This window comes from Heptranchias perlo, unplaced genomic scaffold, assembly GCF_035084215.1.
Source record: "Heptranchias perlo isolate sHepPer1 unplaced genomic scaffold, sHepPer1.hap1 HAP1_SCAFFOLD_507, whole genome shotgun sequence".
Classification (NCBI taxonomy): Eukaryota; Metazoa; Chordata; class Chondrichthyes; order Hexanchiformes; family Hexanchidae; genus Heptranchias; species Heptranchias perlo.
Window position 1 is genome coordinate 11,670 of NW_027139524.1, and position 17,011 is coordinate 28,680.

Sequence of the window (17,011 nt, forward strand, 5' to 3'; positions counted from 1 at the left end):
TGTCCCCCCCCTCTCTCTGTCTGTCCCCCCCCTCTCTCTGTATCTGTCCCCCCCCCTCTCTCTGTATCTGTCCCCCCCCTCTCTCTGTATCTGTCCCCCCCCTCTCTCTGTATCTGTCCCCCCCCTCTCTCTGTATCTGTCCCCCCCCTCTCTCTGTATCTGTCCCCCCCCCTCTCTCTGTATCTGTCCCCCCCCTCTCTCTGTATCTGTCCCCCCCCTCTCTCTGTATCTGTCCCCCCCCTCTCTCTGTATCTGTCCCCCCCCCTCTCTCTGTATCTGTCCCCCCCCTCTCTCTGTATCTGTCCCCCCCCTCTCTCTGTATCTGTCCCCCCCCTCTCTCTGTATCTGTCCCCCCCCTCTCTCTGTATCTGTCCCCCCCCTCTCTCTGTATCTGTCCCCCCCCCTCTCTCTGTCTGTCCCCCCCCCTCTCTCTCTCTGTCCCCCCCCTCTCTCTCTCTATCCCCCCCCTCTCTCTGTATCTGTCCCCCCCCTCTCTCTGTATCTGTCCCCCCCCTCTCTCTGTATCTGTCCCCCCCCCTCTCTCTGTCTGTCCCCCCCCTCTCTCTGTATCTGCCCCCCCCCTCTCTCTGTATCTGTCCCCCCCCTCTCTCTGTATCTGTCCCCCCCCTCTCTCTGTATCTGTCCCCCCCCTCTCTCTGTATCTGTCCCCCCCCCTCTCTCTGTCTGTCCCCCCCCTCTCTCTGTATCTGTCCCCCCCCTCTCTCTGTATCTGTCCCCCCCCTCTCTCTGTATCTGTCCCCCCCCCTCTCTCTGTATCTGTCCCCCCCCTCTCTCTGTATCTGTCCCCCCCCTCTCTGTATCTGTCCCCCCCCTCTCTGTATCTGTCCCCCCCTCTCTGTATCTGTCCCCCCCTCTCTCTGTATCTGTCCCCCCCCTCTCTCTGTATCTGTCCCCCCCCTCTCTCTGTATCTGTCCCCCCCTCTCTCTGTATCTGTCCCCCCCTCTCTCTCTGTATCTGTCCCCCCCCTCTCTCTGTATCTGTCCCCCCCCTCTCTCTGTATCTGTCCCCCCCCTCTCTCTGTATCTGTCCCCCCCCTCTCTCTGTATCTGTCCCCCCCTCTCTCTGTATCTGTCCCCCCCCTCTCTCTGTATCTGTCCCCCCCTCTCTCTGTATCTGTCCCCCCCCCTCTCTCTGTATCTGTCCCCCCCTCTCTCTGTATCTGTCCCCCCCCTCTCTCTGTATCTGTCCCCCCCCCTCTCTCTGTATCTGTCCCCCCCCTCTCTCTGTATCTGTCCCCCCCCTCTCTCTGTATCTGTCCCCCCCCTCTCTCTGTATCTGTCCCCCCCCTCTCTCTGTATCTGTCCCCCCCCTCTCTCTGTCTGTCCCCCCCCCCTCTCTCTGTCTGTCCCCCCCCCCCCTCTCTCTGTCTGTCCCCCCCCCTCTCTCTGTCTGTCCCCCCCCCCTCTCTCTGTCTGTCCCCCCCCCCTCTCTCTGTCTGTCCCCCCCCCCTCTCTCTGTCTGTCCCCCCCCCCCTCTCTCTGTCTGTCCCCCCCCCCTCTCTCTGTCTGTCCCCCCCCCCCCCTCTCTCTCTCTGTCCCCCCCCCCCTCTCTCTGTCTGTCCCCCCCCCCTCTCTCTCTCTGTCCCCCCCCTCTCTCTATCTGTCCCCCTCTCTCTCTGTCTGTCCCCCCCCCTCTCTCTGTCTGTCCCCCCCCCCCTCTCTCTGTCTGTCCCCCCCCCCCTCTCTCTGTCTGTCCCCCCCCCCTCTCTCTGTCTGTCCCCCCCCCCTCTCTCTGTCTGTCCCCCCCCCCTCTCTCTGTCTGTCCCCCCCCCCTCTCTCTCTGTCTGTCTGTCCCTCCCCCCAGGATGACCAGGTACTGGATGACGGCAAGACGTTGGGAGATTGTGGCTTCACCAGTCAAACAGCCCGGCCTCAGGCTCCTGCAACCGTAGGACTGGCTTTCAAAACAATGGGTGAGTCGGCTGCCTCTCCTGGGTGGGAGTACTGTGGTGGGGGGAGGGTGTACTGACTCCGAACACTGCCCTTCTCTCTCTGTAGAGGCAGGATTCACGATCCAGGAGACTCGCACACTCATTTATACAATACGCAGTGCTCGGAATCCAGGCCCCAGTGTTCAAATACAGGACTGGGTTACCCAGTATTTAATTACACAGCACAGTACAGGACTCGGTTACCCAGTGTTTAAATGCACTGCACAGCACAGCACAGTGTTACCCAGTGTTTAAATACACGGTGCAGTACAAGACTGGGTTACCCAGTGTTTAAATACACAGCACAGTACAGGACTCGGTTACCCAGTGTTTAAATGCACTGCACAGCACAGCACAGTGTTACCCAGTGTTTAAATACCCAGCACAGTACAGGACTGTGTTACCCAGTGTTTAAATACACAGAACAGTACAGGACTGTGTTACCCAGTGTTTAAATACACGGTGCAGTACAGGACTGGGTTACCCAGTGTTTAAATACACAGCACAGTACAGGACTGTGTTACCCAGTGTTTAAATACACAGAACAGTACAGGACTGTGTTACCCAGTGTTTAAATACACGGTGCAGTACAGGACTGGGTTACCCAGTGTTTAAATACACAGCACAGTACAGGACTGTGTTACCCAGTATTTAATTACACAGCACAGTACAGGACTGTGTTACCCAGTATTTAATTACACAGCACAGTACAGGACTGTTATACCCAGTGTTTAATTACACAGCACAGTACAGGACTGTTATACCCAGTGTTTAATTACACAGCACAGTACAGGACTGTGTTACCCAGTGTTTAAATACACAGTGCAGTACAAGACTGTGTTACCCAGTGTTTAAATACACAGCACAGTACAAGACTGTGTTACCCAGTGTTTAAATACACAGCACAGTACAGGACTGTGTTACCCAGTGTTTAAATACACAGCACAGTACAGGACTGTGTTACCCAGTGTTTAATTACACAGCACAGTACAGGACTGGGTTACCCAGTATTTAATTACACAGCACAGTACAGGACTGTGTTACCCAGTGTTTAAATACACAGCACAGTACAGGACTGTGTTTACCCAGTGTTTAAATACACAGTGCAGTTCAGGACTGTGTTTACCCAGTGTTTAAATACACAGTACGGTTAGTACAAGATTGTGTTACCCAGTGTTTAAATACACAGTATAGGACTGTGTTTACCCAGTGTTTAAATACACGGTGCAGTTCAGGACTGTGTTTACCCAGTGTTTAAATACACAGTACGGTTAGTACAGGACTGTGTTTTCCCAGTGTTTAAATACACGGTGCAGTACAGGACTGTGTTTTCCCAGTGTTTAAATACACGGTGCAGTACAGGACTGTGTTACCCAGTGTTTAAATACACTGTGCAGTTCAGGACTGTGTTTACCCAGTATTTAAATACACGGTGCAGTTCAGGACTGTGTTTACCCAGTGTTTAAATACACAGTACGGTTAGTACAGGACTGTGTTACCCAGTGTTTAAATACACTGTGCTGAGTAAACCAATCTCACCCGGTGTGGGACTGAGCCCCATACCCAGAGCAGCTCCCCGCCCACCTGTCCCTGGGCTGAGTGAAGATTTGCCCATATTTGGAGATTGCTTCGGCTGGTGTGGGACCTGGTTTTGGAATCGAGCAGTGCGCGTGTGATCCGAGATAGGATGTTGTGGCTTCTCGCTCTCCTCAGTCACCTCCCTCCCGCTTCCCCCAAGCCCCGTGACGTATCGGCGACAGACGCCCCTCCCTTCTCAGCACTCCCTCCGATCGATCTGGGCCGCTCATCTTCAGGCCGGAACTCGCCCACCCCCAGCTCTTTCCCTTCCTGAAGGGAGTGGGGGGGAAGACGGCTGCTCCGCCAGGGATTGGCAGTAACCCTCACCATCCCAGCGCATCAAGGCGGTCGAGAACCCAGCACCTCGAACTCTGCTGCCCCCCCAGTATCCTAACTCGCACCCAGTCCCGTTCACCCATCACCACCCCTCTGTGCTCGCTGACCTACTTTGTCTCCCAGTCCGGGATCGCCCCGATTATAAAATTCACATCCTCGTGTTCAAATCCCTCCATGGCCCCTCTCCCCCCTCCCTGTCTCTGTAACCTCCTTCAGCCCCTACAACCCTCCGAGATCTCTGCGCTCCTCCAATTCCGGCCTCTTGTCCATCCCCCGATTCCCATCGCTCCACCATTGGCGGCCGTGCCTTCAGCTGCCTGGGCCCTAAGCTCTGGAATTCCCTCCCTAAACCTCTCCGCCTCTCCTCCTTAAAACCACCCTCTTTGACCAAGCTTTTGGTCACCTGTCCTAATATCTCCGTACGTGGTTCGGGGTCAAATTGTATCTGATTTACGCTTGTTTGAAGCGACTTGGGACGTTTTACTACGTTAAAGGTGAGAGGGACTGAGAGACACCAGTCAGTGTACAGATATCTCCCTGAGAGAGAGGGACTGAGAGACACCAGTCAGTGTACAGATATCTCCCTGAGAGAGAGGGGACTGAGAGACACCAGTCAGTGTACAGATATCTCCCTGAGAGAGAGGGGACTGAGAGACACCAGTCAGTGTACAGATATCTCCCTGAGAGAGAGGGGACTGAGAGACACCAGTCAGTGTGCAGATATCTCCCTGAGAGAGAGGGGACTGAGAGACACCAGTCAGTGTACAGATATCTCCCTGAGAGAGAGGGGACTGAGAGACACCAGTCAGTGTACAGATATCTCCCTGAGAGAGAGGGGACTGAGAGACACCAGTCAGTGTACAGATATCTCCCTGAGAGAGAGGGGACTGAGAGACACCAGTCAGTGCGCAGATATATCCCTGAGAGAGAGGGGACTGAGAGACACCAGTCAGTGTACAGATAACTCCCTGAGAGAGAGGGGACTGAGAGACACCAGTCAGTGTACAGATATCTCCCTGAGAGAGAGGAGACTGAGAGACACCAGTCAGTGTACAGATATCTCCCTGAGAGAGAGGGACTGAGAGACACCAGTCAGTGTACAGATATCTCCCTGAGAGAGAGGGGACTGAGAGACACCAGTCAGTGTACAGATATCTCCCTGAGAGAGAGGGGACTGAGAGACACCAGTCAGTGTACAGATATCTCCCTGAGAGAGAGGGGACTGAGAGACACCAGTCAGTGTACAGATATCTCCCTGAGAGAGGGGACTGAGAGACACCAGTCAGTGTACAGATATCTCCCTGAGAGAGAGGGGACTGAGAGACACCAGTCAGTGTACAGATATCTCCCTGAGAGAGGGGACTGAGAGACACCAGTCAGTGTACAGATATCTCCCTGAGAGAGGGGACTGAGAGACACCAGTCAGTGTACAGATATCTCCCTGAGAGAGAGGGGACTGAGAGACACCAGTCAGTGTACAGATATCTCCCTGAGAGAGAGGGGGCTGAGAGACACCAGTCAGTGTACAGATATCTCCGAGGGTGGGGACTGAGAGACACCAGTCAGTGTACAGATATCTCCCTGAGAGAGAGGAGACTGAGAGACACCAGTCAGTGTACAGATATCTCCCTGAGAGAGAGGGACTGAGAGACACCAGTCAGTGTACAGATATCTCCCTGAGAGAGATGGGACTGAGAGACACCAATCAGTGCACAGATATCTCCCTGAGAGAGAGGGGACTGAGAGACACCAATCAGTGCACAGATATCTCCCTGAGAGAGAGGAGACTGAGAGACACCAGTCAGTGCACAGATATCTCCCTGAGAGAGATGGGACTGAGAGACACCAGTCAGTGTACAGATATCTCCCTGAGAGAGAGGGACTGAGAGACACCAGTCAGTGTACAGATATCTCCCTGAGAGAGAGGGACTGAGAGACACCAGTCAGTGTACAGATATCTCCCGGAGAGAGAGGAGACTGAGAGACACCAGTCAGTGTACAGATATCTCCCTGAGAGAGAGGGACTGAGAGACACCAGTCAGTGTACAGATATCTCCCTGAGAGAGAGGGACTGAGAGACACCAGTCAGTGTACAGATATCTCCCGGAGAGAGAGGAGACTGAGAGACACCAGTCAGTGTACAGATATCTCCCGGAGAGAGAGGAGACTGAGAGACACCAGTCAGTGTACAGATATCTCCCTGAGAGAGAGGGGACTGAGAGACACCAGTCAGTGTACAGATATCTCCCTGAGAGAGAGGGGACTGAGAGACACCAGTCAGTGTACAGATATCTCCCTGAGAGAGAGGACTGAGAGACACCAGTCAGTGTACAGATATCTCCCTGAGAGAGAGGGGACTGAGAGACACCAGTCAGTGTACAGATATCTCCCTGAGAGAGAGGGACTGAGAGACACCAGTCAGTGTACAGATATCTCCCTGAGGGAGAGGGACTGAGAGACACCAGTCAGTGTAGAGATATCTCCCTGAGAGAGAGGGACTGAGAGACACCAGTCAGTGTACAGATGTCTCCCTGAGAGAGAGGGGACTGAGATCCAGTTTGGGTTGACTTGTGATGCCTGACATAGTCAAATAGTCCACCTCGGCTCACCCATGAGGAGCGACTCGTGGAGTGCCTGTCCCCCAGGTGCCTTTGTTTTTAGTACCCGTTCCTCAGTCCTCACGACGATTGGCTCCAGAGGTGTCGATTTTCAAACCGGGCCCGTTAACTCAAACCTCCCTCCCTCCCCCTGCAGCGAGATTAAAAACTGCGACAGGAAGTGGTTTGCGAGGAGTGCCATTTCCCGATCTCGCAGAGCGAGCTCGGCGGCCACTAAACCACAGAGAGAAGCAGCTTCTCAGCTCTCGCTCTCGATGTCAGCCCTGACCCCCTTCACCCTCAGGTTCAGCAGTCTCCCCATACTTTCTGACCCCCCCGCCCCCGCTCCACGAGCTCCCTCCCCCGGTTCCGGTCAGACCCCCACCTTGGCACCGCACCTCGGGAAGGATATAGCGGCCTCGGAGGGGCGGCCGCGCAGAGTCACCAGAACGATACTGGGGCTTTGAAGGGTTAAATTCCGAGGGGAGGTCGCACAGACTCGGCTTGTGTTCCCTCGAGTTTAGAAGATTAAGGGGGGGATCTAATCGAGGGGTTTCAGATGATTGAAGGATTCGATAGGGTAGATGGAGAGAGAAACTATTTCCTCTGGTGGGGGGAGTCCAGAACAAGGGGGCAGAACCTTAAAATTCGAGCCAGGCCGTTCAGGGGGTGATGTCAGGAAGCATTTCTTCACGCAAAGGGGAGGGGGAATCTGGAACTCTCTCCCCAAAAATCTGTTGAGGCCGGGGGTCGATTGGAAATTTCAGGACTGAGATTAATAGATTTTTGTTCGTCAAGGGGATTAAGGGTTACAGAACCAAGGCGGGTCGATGGAGTTAAGATATACAGATCAGACACGATCTGACTGAATGGGCGGAACAGGCTCGAGGGGCTGAATGGCCTCCTCCTGTTCCCGAAAGGTCACGATCCCAAGATAAGCAGTGCACACATCAAGGGGGCGATTACAAGGAGAGTTTCCACAGAGCGGTCGAAACCAGTCACTGCGTTCGACAAGTCGAGGATAATGCATGCCAATGGATTTGCATTTATGGAATGAGTTCCCATCTCTCCAGCCCCTTTCACCACCTCAGGACGTCCCAACGATCGTCACACCCATTGAAGTACGTTTTTGCAGTGCGGTCACTGTTGTAATGTCGGAAACGCAGCAGCCAATTTACGCACAGCAAGATCCCACAAACAGCAATGTGAGAATGACCCAGATCATCTTTTTTTAGTGATGTTGGTTGAGGGATAAATATCGGCCCCAGGACCCCGGGGAGAACTCCCCCCTGCTCTTCTTCCAATAGTGGCTGTGGGATTTTAGGTCCCACCTGAGAGGACGGACGGGGCCTTCGGTTTAACGTCTCATCCGAAAGTCGGCATCTCCAACAGTGCGGCGCTCCCTCAGTACTGACCCTCCGACAGTGCAGCGCTCCCTCAGTGCTGACCCTCCGACAGTGCGGCGCTCCCTCAGTGCTGACCCTCCGACAGCGCGGCGCTCCCTCAGTGCTGACCCTCCGACAGCGCGGCGCTCCCTCAGTACCGACCCTCCGACAGTGCAGCGCTCCCTCAGTGCTGACCCTCCGACAGTGTGGCGCTCCCTCAGTGCTGACCCTCCGACAGCGCGGCGCTCCCTCAGTGCCGACCCTCCGACAGCGCGGCGCTCCCTCAGTACCGACCCTCCGACAGTGCGGCGCTCCCTCGGTACCGACCCTCCCACAGTGCAGCACTCCCTCGGTCCCGACCCTCCCACAGTGCAGCGCTCCCTCAGTACCGACCCTCCCACAGTGCGGCGCTCCCTCAGTACCGACCCTCCGACAGCGCAGCGCCCCCTCAGTACCGACCCTCCCACAGTGCGGCGCTCCCTCAGTACCGACCCTCCCACAGTGCGGCGCTCCCTCAGTACCGACCCTCCGACAGCGCAGCGCCCCCTCAGCACTGGCAACCAGGAGAGTCGGCCTCAGTTACGGGGCTCGAGTCTCTGGAGCGTGCGGGCCTCGAACCCACGACCTTCTGACAGCTGCAGTCAAGGTTTGTTTCGAGCGCAGTCAATGAGTGGGGGGAGCTGCACAGCAAGAGCCAAGAGGCTTCGCATTTTGCGGGGAGCGTTCGAGAGACAGAGCGCCACAGTCTGAGCAACGGTTCTGAGAAAGTGAACAGGGTGCCACATTTGCCTTGCAAATGAGCCGGGCTCCCAGACGGAAACAGGCAGCTAGCTGGGTGAAAGCAGGCGAGCAGACCGTTTTAATTTTTTAAAACATCTTCAGGCCGCCCCGTGACGGACTGAGGCCCCCACGCGCTCGGCAGGGCAAGGCCCCGGGGCTCTCGAAACCACATCGCAGGCTCGCCTGCAGTGCCCCCCACAGCCGAACAGCCCGCCGCTCCCGCCGGAGGAATGGAGGCGACCGCGAGGCACGGGAGGACGAGTGACGCCTGCGGAGCCCGTAACTCGGTGTGGGGCGGGGGTCTGGGAGTTTTGGGGGTGGGGGGGATTGGAAAACTGTGTTTTTGGGGAGGGGGAGGAGGGGCTGTTGGTGCGCGGAGAGGATTGGCGTTGACGCTGCAGATCGAACTGGGGACGCGATCTCGACCACATCCTGCACTGATCAGCGACATGGGATGTGGCCGCAGAAAACAACACGACAAGAGGAAACAGAGAGCGGGGTGGGGGATGTTTACAACCCAGCTCACAGCTCCAAACGAGAGGGACCATGGGGTTCACAGGATGGGAAGGTGCCTGTCACCGGCCGAACCTTCCCCACAGGGTCTCGCAGTGCGTTAGATACACTGTCCTTTCCCCCTCTGGGACCGGGTCTCACAGTGCGTTAGATACACTGTCCTTTCCCCCTCTGGGACCGGGTCTCACAGTGCGTTAGATACACTGTCCTTTCCCCCTCTGGGACCGGGTCTCACAGTGTGTTAGATACACTGTCCTTTCCCCCTCTGGGACCGGGTCTCACAGTGTGTTAGATACACTGTCCTTTCCCCCTCTGGGACCGGGTCTCACAGTGTGTGAGATGCACTGTCCTTTCCCCCTCTGGGACCGGGTCTCACAGTGCGTTAGATACACTGTCCTTTCCCCCTCTGGGACCGGGTCTCACAGTGCGTTAGATGCACTGTCCTTTCCCCCTCTGGGACCGGGTCTCAGTGCGTTAGATACACTGTCCTTTCCCCCTCTGGGACCGGGTCTCACAGTGCGTTAGATACACTGTCCTTTCCCCCTCTGGGACCGGGTCTCAGTGCGTTAGATACACTGTCCTTTCCCCCTCTGGGACCGGGTCTCACAGTGCGTTAGATGCACTGTCCTTTCCCCCTCTGGGACCGGGTCTCACAGTGCGTTAGATACACTGTCCTTTCCCCCTCTGGGACCGGGTCTCTCAGTGCGTTAGATACACTGTCCTTTCCCCCTCTGGGACCGGGTCTCTCAGTGTGTTAGATACACTGTCGTTTGCCCCTCTGGGACCGGGTCTCAGTGTGTTAGATACACTGTCCTTTCCCCCTCTGGGACTGGGTCTCACAGTGTGTGAGATACACTGTCCTTTCCCCCTCTGGGACCGGGGGTCTCAGTGCGTTAGATACACTGTCCTTTCCCCCTCTGGGACCGGGTCTCACAGTGCGTTAGATACACTGTCCTTTCCCCCTCTGGGACCGGGTCTCAGTGCGTTAGATACACTGTCCTTTCCCCCTCTGGGACCGGGTCTCACAGTGCGTTAGATGCACTGTCCTTTCCCCCTCTGGGACCGGGTCTCACAGTGCGTTAGATACACTGTCCTTTCCCCCTCTGGGACCGGGTCTCTCAGTGCGTTAGATACACTGTCCTTTCCCCCTCTGGGACCGGGTCTCACAGTGTGTTAGATACACTGTCCTTTCCCCCTCTGGGACCGGGTCTCACAGTGTGTGAGATACACTGTCCTTTCCCCCTCTGGGACCGGGTCTCACAGTGCGTTAGATACACTGTCCTTTCCCCCTCTGGGACCGGGTCTCACAGTGCGTTAGATGCACTGTCCTTTCCCCCTCTGGGACCGGGTCTCAGTGCGTTAGATACACTGTCCTTTCCCCCTCTGGGACCGGGTCTCACAGTGCGTTAGATACACTGTCCTTTCCCCCTCTGGGACCGGGTCTCAGTGCGTTAGATACACTGTCCTTTCCCCCTCTGGGACCGGGTCTCACAGTGCGTTAGATGCACTGTCCTTTCCCCCTCTGGGACCGGGTCTCACAGTGCGTTAGATACACTGTCCTTTCCCCCTCTGGGACCGGGTCTCTCAGTGCGTTAGATACACTGTCCTTTCCCCCTCTGGGACCGGGTCTCTCAGTGTGTTAGATACACTGTCGTTTGCCCCTCTGGGACCGGGTCTCAGTGTGTTAGATACACTGTCCTTTCCCCCTCTGGGACTGGGTCTCACAGTGTGTGAGATACACTGTCCTTTCCCCCTCTGGGACCGGGGGTCTCAGTGCGTTAGATACACTGTCCTTTCCCCCTCTGGGACCGGGTCTCACAGTGCGTTAGATACACTGTCCTTTCCCCCTCTGGGACCGGGTCTCAGTGCGTTAGATACACTGTCCTTTCCCCCTCTGGGACCGGGTCTCACAGTGCGTTAGATGCACTGTCCTTTCCCCCTCTGGGACCGGGTCTCACAGTGCGTTAGATACACTGTCCTTTCCCCCTCTGGGACCGGGTCTCTCAGTGCGTTAGATACACTGTCCTTTCCCCCTCTGGGACCGGGTCTCACAGTGTGTTAGATACACTGTCCTTTCCCCCTCTGGGACCGGGTCTCACAGTGTGTGAGATACACTGTCCTTTCCCCCTCTGGGACCGGGTCTCACAGTGCGTTAGACACACTGTCCTTTCCCCCTCTGGGACCGGGTCTCACAGTGCGTTCGATACACTGTCCTTTCCCCCTCTGAGACCCCATTCTAATCTCGGTATAAACAGCTCCTATTCTCCGTCCCCTCTCTTGTTTCATGTAGCTCCCATGGTGATATATATGCAAACCTGACTGTATTCCACCTTGTTGTTTGCCAACTCCTGATCTGCATGTGATGGAGGGAAATTTTATGCAAAAAAAAACAGCTGTTAAAAGCTGGGGACACAGTGATTGGAAGTGATCCTGAGTCAGGAGGTTTCTGTCGGGTGTGGGAGCTGTGAGGATCTGGGAATCTCACACGTCAGGTATACAGTCCTGGTTAGATTTACTCAAACTCTCACCGCACCCTCCCCCATACAGACACCCCTTCTCCTATCTCACTGTTAGCCCCCACCTTGCCTGGGCTGCGATGAATCCCAGTCCACAGAGGTGAAGACTGCGTGTGTCGATCAGCCCCTTGTGCTGTGAGCTGGGCGTGTTTGACGAGCAGAGGGCTGTGTGCCTTTAGAGAGCACCTTTCACCTCGTAAATCATCCCCAGGGTGCTTCACAGGAGTAATAATCAAATAAAAACTGACCCCGAGACACGAGGAGATATTCGGACAGGTGACCAAAAGCTCGGTCAAAGAGGGAGGTTTTTAGGAGCGTCTTAAAGGAGGAGAGAGAGGCGGAGAGGTTCAGGGAGGGAATTCCAGAGCTCAGGGCCCAGGCAGCTGAAGGCACGGCCGCCAATGGTGGAGCGATGGGAATCGGGGAGATGGACAAGAGGCCAGAATTGGAGGAGAGCCGAGATCTCGGAGGGTTGGAGGAGGTTACAGAGATCGGGAGGGGGGGGTGCGAGGGCCGTGGAGGGATTTGAGCACAAGGATGAGAATTTTAAAATCGAGGCGTTCCCGGACCGGGAGCCAATGTCGGTCCAGCGAGCACAGCGGGGGTGATGGGTGAACGGGACTGGGTGCGAGTTAGGATACGGGGGGGACAGCGGGAGTTTTAGATGAGTTGAGGGTTACGGAGGGTGGAAGGTGGGAGGCCGGCCAGGAGAGCATTGGAATAGTCCGAGTCTGGAGGTCACAAAGGGCACGGGGTGAGGGTTTCAGCAGCAGATGAGCTGAGGCAGGGGGCGGAGACGGGCGACGTTCAAGGCGGGGAGTTGGCGGCCTTGGTGACGGAGCGGCCCTGGGGTCAGCAGCTCATCCCAGGGTCAGATAGGACGCCAGGGTTGCGAACAGTCTGGTTCAGCCTCAGCACAGGCCGGGGATGGATCCTGGGGACTTTCCTCGTTCAACCAACACCACTGAAAAACCAATTATTGGGTCATCACATCATCGTTGTGTGTGGGATCTTGCTGTGCGCTCATTGGCTGCCAGGTTTGCCTGCAATCCACCAGTGACTGCAGGCTGCGGGGCGTTTTTTTTTGGGAGGCCCAGCTCTGGGTCCCTCCCTCCTAAACAGCTTCTTTTTCTTTCCCTCAGACGACCAGTTTGAACCACTCCGCATCGACCCGTTCTCCAGCCCGCCAGAGCTCCCTGACGTCATGAAACCACAGGATTCAGGCAGCAGCGCCAACGAGCAGGCTGTGCAGTGAGCGCTCCATCCCGTGCCCAGGCAAGGGAGCGTGCCACCGGGCGCACAGCACACTGGCACGACACACTGGACTCACCCCTCAATCGTTCTCCCTCTCTCTGTCTCCAGCTCTCATTCTGTCCCTATCATTTTCTCTGTCTTTCTCTCCCTCCCTCTCTCTCTCTCTGTCTTTCTTTCTCTCTCTGTTTCTCACTCTTTCCCTCTGTCCTCTGCCTTTCTGTCATTCATTCTCTCTCTATCTCTCTCTATCTTTCTCTCTTTCTCCCGCAGCTCTCTGTGTGTGTGTCTCTCTCTCTCTCTCCCCCTCCCTCTCTCTGTCTCCCTCCCCCCTCCCTCTCTCTGTCTCCCTCCCCCCTCCCTCTCTCTGTCTCCCTCCCCCCTCTCCCTCTCTGTCTCCCTCCCCACTCCCTCTCTCTGTCTCCCTGCCCCCTCCCTCTCTCCGTCTCCCTCCCCCCTCCCTCTCTCCGCCTCCCTCCCCCTCCTCCCTCTCTCCGCCTCCCTCCCCCTCCTCCCTCTCTCCGCCTCCCTCCCCCTCCTCCCTCTCTCCGCCTCCCTCCCCCTCCTCCCTCTCTCCGCCTCCCTCCCCCTCCTCCCTCTCTCCGCCTCCCTCCCCCTCCTCCCTCTCTCCGCCTCCCTCCCCCTCCTCCCTCTCTCCGCCTCCCTCCCCCTCCTCCCTCTCTCCGCCTCCCTCCCCCTCCTCCCTCTCTCCGCCTCCCTCCCCCTCCTCCCTCCCTCCGCCTCCCTCCCCCTCCTCTCCCCCTCCCCCTCCTCCCTCCCCCTCCTCCCTCTCTCCGCCTCCCTCTCTCCGCCTCCCTCTCTCCGCCTCCCTCCCCATCTGCATCTCCGTTTTCTTTCTCTGCAAACTCTTGTCTCCTCGAAGAATGAAGAGAAAAGCTCCCCCCACCCCAAAAAAAATTATTCCATTACTGTTTTATTGTGAAGAAATCAAAATTGGGGGGTTCGGGGGGAAAGTTACCGATGGTTCCCACTCAGCTGGAACGGTGCGCGTTTTGGATAACGGGCGTGAGCTGGGCTCGAGGCGGGTTGGGGGGGGCGGGTGCAAAGCATGACTGAGGAGGCTGAGGACTGAGGTTCTCCCCCCTCGACCTCCCCTCCCCTCCCAGACGGTTGGCACACTTTGTGAATTGCACCCTCCTGAGATTGGCCGGCCTGCTAACGCACTGAACTATTAGCCATTTAATTATATTGGTGGGGGTCGGTGCAGGGGGGGTGGGGGGGTGAGGTGAACGAATGCCAGGTTCCCACGCAGGGAAGTTCTGCCCCCTCCCTCGCTTTCCCGTGTTTTGGTATCGAACTCCCTGCCCGTGCGTGCGTAACGGAAAGGGGGAGGGAGACGGAGGGGACGTTGGCGGTCAGTCTCGTTCCACCCCCCCGCCCCCCCAGCCCGTCCTGCTCCCCTGAGATGTATCGCAGCGGAAAACATCGCTGGAAGCTGACGGCCGTTTCCAATTTGCCTCTCCCCCACCCCTCCCCTGCTCTTGTGACTGGACCCACGCCCTGGTGTTCGGAGGGAGGGAGGGGAGACTTCTGACAAGTGTTGCCCGAAATCTGCCGCATGTGTCTTCTTATTTTTAAGCCGATCTCCGAACCTGGTTTGCTTTTCATTCTGTTTAGAACGTTGCTGTTTTATTTGTTTGCTGTCTGATTGGCGTCCGAAACGGAGGGGGTTCGGTCATGCTTTGGCGTCCTTCCGACACTGCGATCAGTGATCCTCAACCTCCATGTCTCTCTCTCTCTCCCTCCCTCTCTCTCACTGCCCCTCTCGTCCATCCAACAACTCACTAAAAATTACAAGTGACAGATGTCACTGTGCTACTCTCGTTTTGGTTCGTTTATGATCAATCAACTTCGATACACTGTCCTTTCCCCCTCTGGGACCGGGTCTCACAGTGCGTTAGATACACTGTCCTTTCCCCCTCTGGGACCGGGTCTCACAGTGTGTTAGATACACTGTCCTTTCCCCCTCTGGGACCGGGTCTCACAGTGTGTTAGATACACTGTCCTTTCCCCCTCTGGGACCGGGTCTCACAGTGTGTTAGATACACTGTCCTTTCCCCCTCTGGGACCGGGTCTCACAGTGTCTTAGATACACTGTCCTTTCCCCCTCTGGGACCGGGTCTCACAGTGTGTGAGATACACTGTCCTTTCCCCCTCTGGGACCGGGTCTCACAGTGTGTTAGATACACTGTCCTTTCCCCCTCTGGGACCGGGTCTCACAGTGTGTTAGATACACTGTCCTTTCCCCCTCTGGGACCGGGTCTCACAGTGCGTTAGATACACTGTCCTTTCCCCCTCTGGGACCGGGTCTCACAGTGTGTTAGATACACTGTCCTTTCCCCCTCTGGGACCGGGAGTCAGTGTATTAGATACACTGTCCTTTCCCCCTCTGGGACCGGGTCTCACAGTGTGTTAGATACACTGTCCTTTCCCCCTCTGGGACCGGGTCTCACAGTGTGTTAGATACACTGTCCTTTCCCCCTCTGGGACCGGGTCTCACAGTGTGTTAGATACACTGTCCTTTCCCCCTCTGGGACCGGGTCTCACAGTGTGTTAGATACACTGTCCTTTCCCCTCTGGGACCGGGTCTCACAGTGTATTAGATACACTGTCCTTTCCCCCTCTGGGACCGGGTCTCACAGTGCGTTAGATACACTGTCCTTTCCCCCTCTGGGACAGGGTCTCACAGTGTGTTAGATACACTGTCCTTTCCCCCTCTGGGACCGGGTCTCACAGTGTGTTAGATACACTGTCCTTTCCCCCTCTGGGACCGGGTCTCACAGTGTGTTAGATACACTGTCCTTTCCCCCTCTGGGACCGGGTCTCACAGTGCGTTAGATACACTCTCCTTTCCCCCTCTGGGACCGGGGGTCTCAGTGCATTAGATACACTGTCCTTTCCCCCTCTGGGACCGGATCTCACAGTGCATTAGATACACTGTCCTTTCCCCCTCTGGGACCGGGTCTCACAGTGCGTTAGATACACTGTCCTTTCCCCCTCTGGGACCGGGTCTCACAGTGCGTTAGATACACTGTCCTTTCCCCCTCTGGGACCGGGTCACACAGTGCGTTAGATACACTGTCCTTTCCCCCTCTGGGACCGGGTCTCACAGTGTGTTAGATACACTGTCCTTTCCCCCTCTGGGACCGGGTCTCACAGTGCGTTAGATACACTGTCCTTTCCCCCTCTGGGACCGGGTCTCACAGTGTGTTAGATACACTGTCCTTTCCCCCTCTGGGACCGGGTCACACAGTGCGTTAGATACACTGTCCTTTCCCCCTCTCCGCCTTTTCCCTCCCCTTTAAGCAGAAGCCCCCACCTGCTCGATTCTGGCCACAGATTGGTTTGGGTCCCTTTGAGGATGCCCCGGGAATCAGACTGGATGAGAGGTGAGCTGCATTCCTGCAACTGTTTGGGGAGGGAGAGAGAGAGAGAGGGGTATAAACCAACAGTAACCAAATTAAATTAAAAAAAAACAATAGTTTAGTCTGAACAGATGTATTTTTAAGATCTAGGTGAGTGTGTGTGTGTGTGTGTGTGTGAGAGAGAGAGAGAGAGAGGGAGAGGTCGGATCGAGGGGGTGAAAAGTCCCATAAAACACAGGGTGCAAATTGTCTCTCTCCCCGCCCCCCCCCCCCCCCAGGAAATTTAATTAATAACGTGTTACAGCGATAATTAAAATCGACCAGGACAGAATATTCAAGGTATCCGGTTTGCTTTTCAGAGATTTTTTTTCACATTTTTCGTTTTGTTTTGAGTATACTTGTGTAAACTCTGGGTTATTTCTCTCTTCACACACTGTTCCAAAGTTACAAAGCTTTTTTGTGCTTAATTTTGCTATCACATGTTAATGCTGTAATAAAGTGTTCACCCACCATTTTCCCGGCTGCTGAAATTACTGTCTACTTCAGATTGCTGTGCAACAAACTGTCCTTTCACCCCTCTGGGACCGGGTCTCACAGTGTGTTAGATACACTGTCCTTTCCCCCTCTGGGACCGGGTCTCACAGTGCATTAGATACACTGTCCTTTCACCCCTCTGGGACCGGGTCTCACAGTGCGTTAGATACACTGTCCTTTCAC

The 17,011-nt window shown here is 55.9% G+C and overlaps 1 protein-coding gene across 1 annotated transcript; it reads left to right on the forward strand.

Moving 5' to 3' along the window:
• Positions 1-1,825: 1,825 nt before the first annotated feature.
• elob (elongin B) lies at positions 1,826-16,806 on the forward strand (the record flags this gene model as incomplete). The annotated part of the gene is made up of 2 exons (XM_067979785.1): positions 1,826-1,934; positions 12,800-16,806. Coding segments are annotated over 2 exons (222 nt in total), but the record flags the coding sequence as incomplete, so codon positions are not given.
• Between the last annotated feature and the right edge of the window lie 205 nt (positions 16,807-17,011).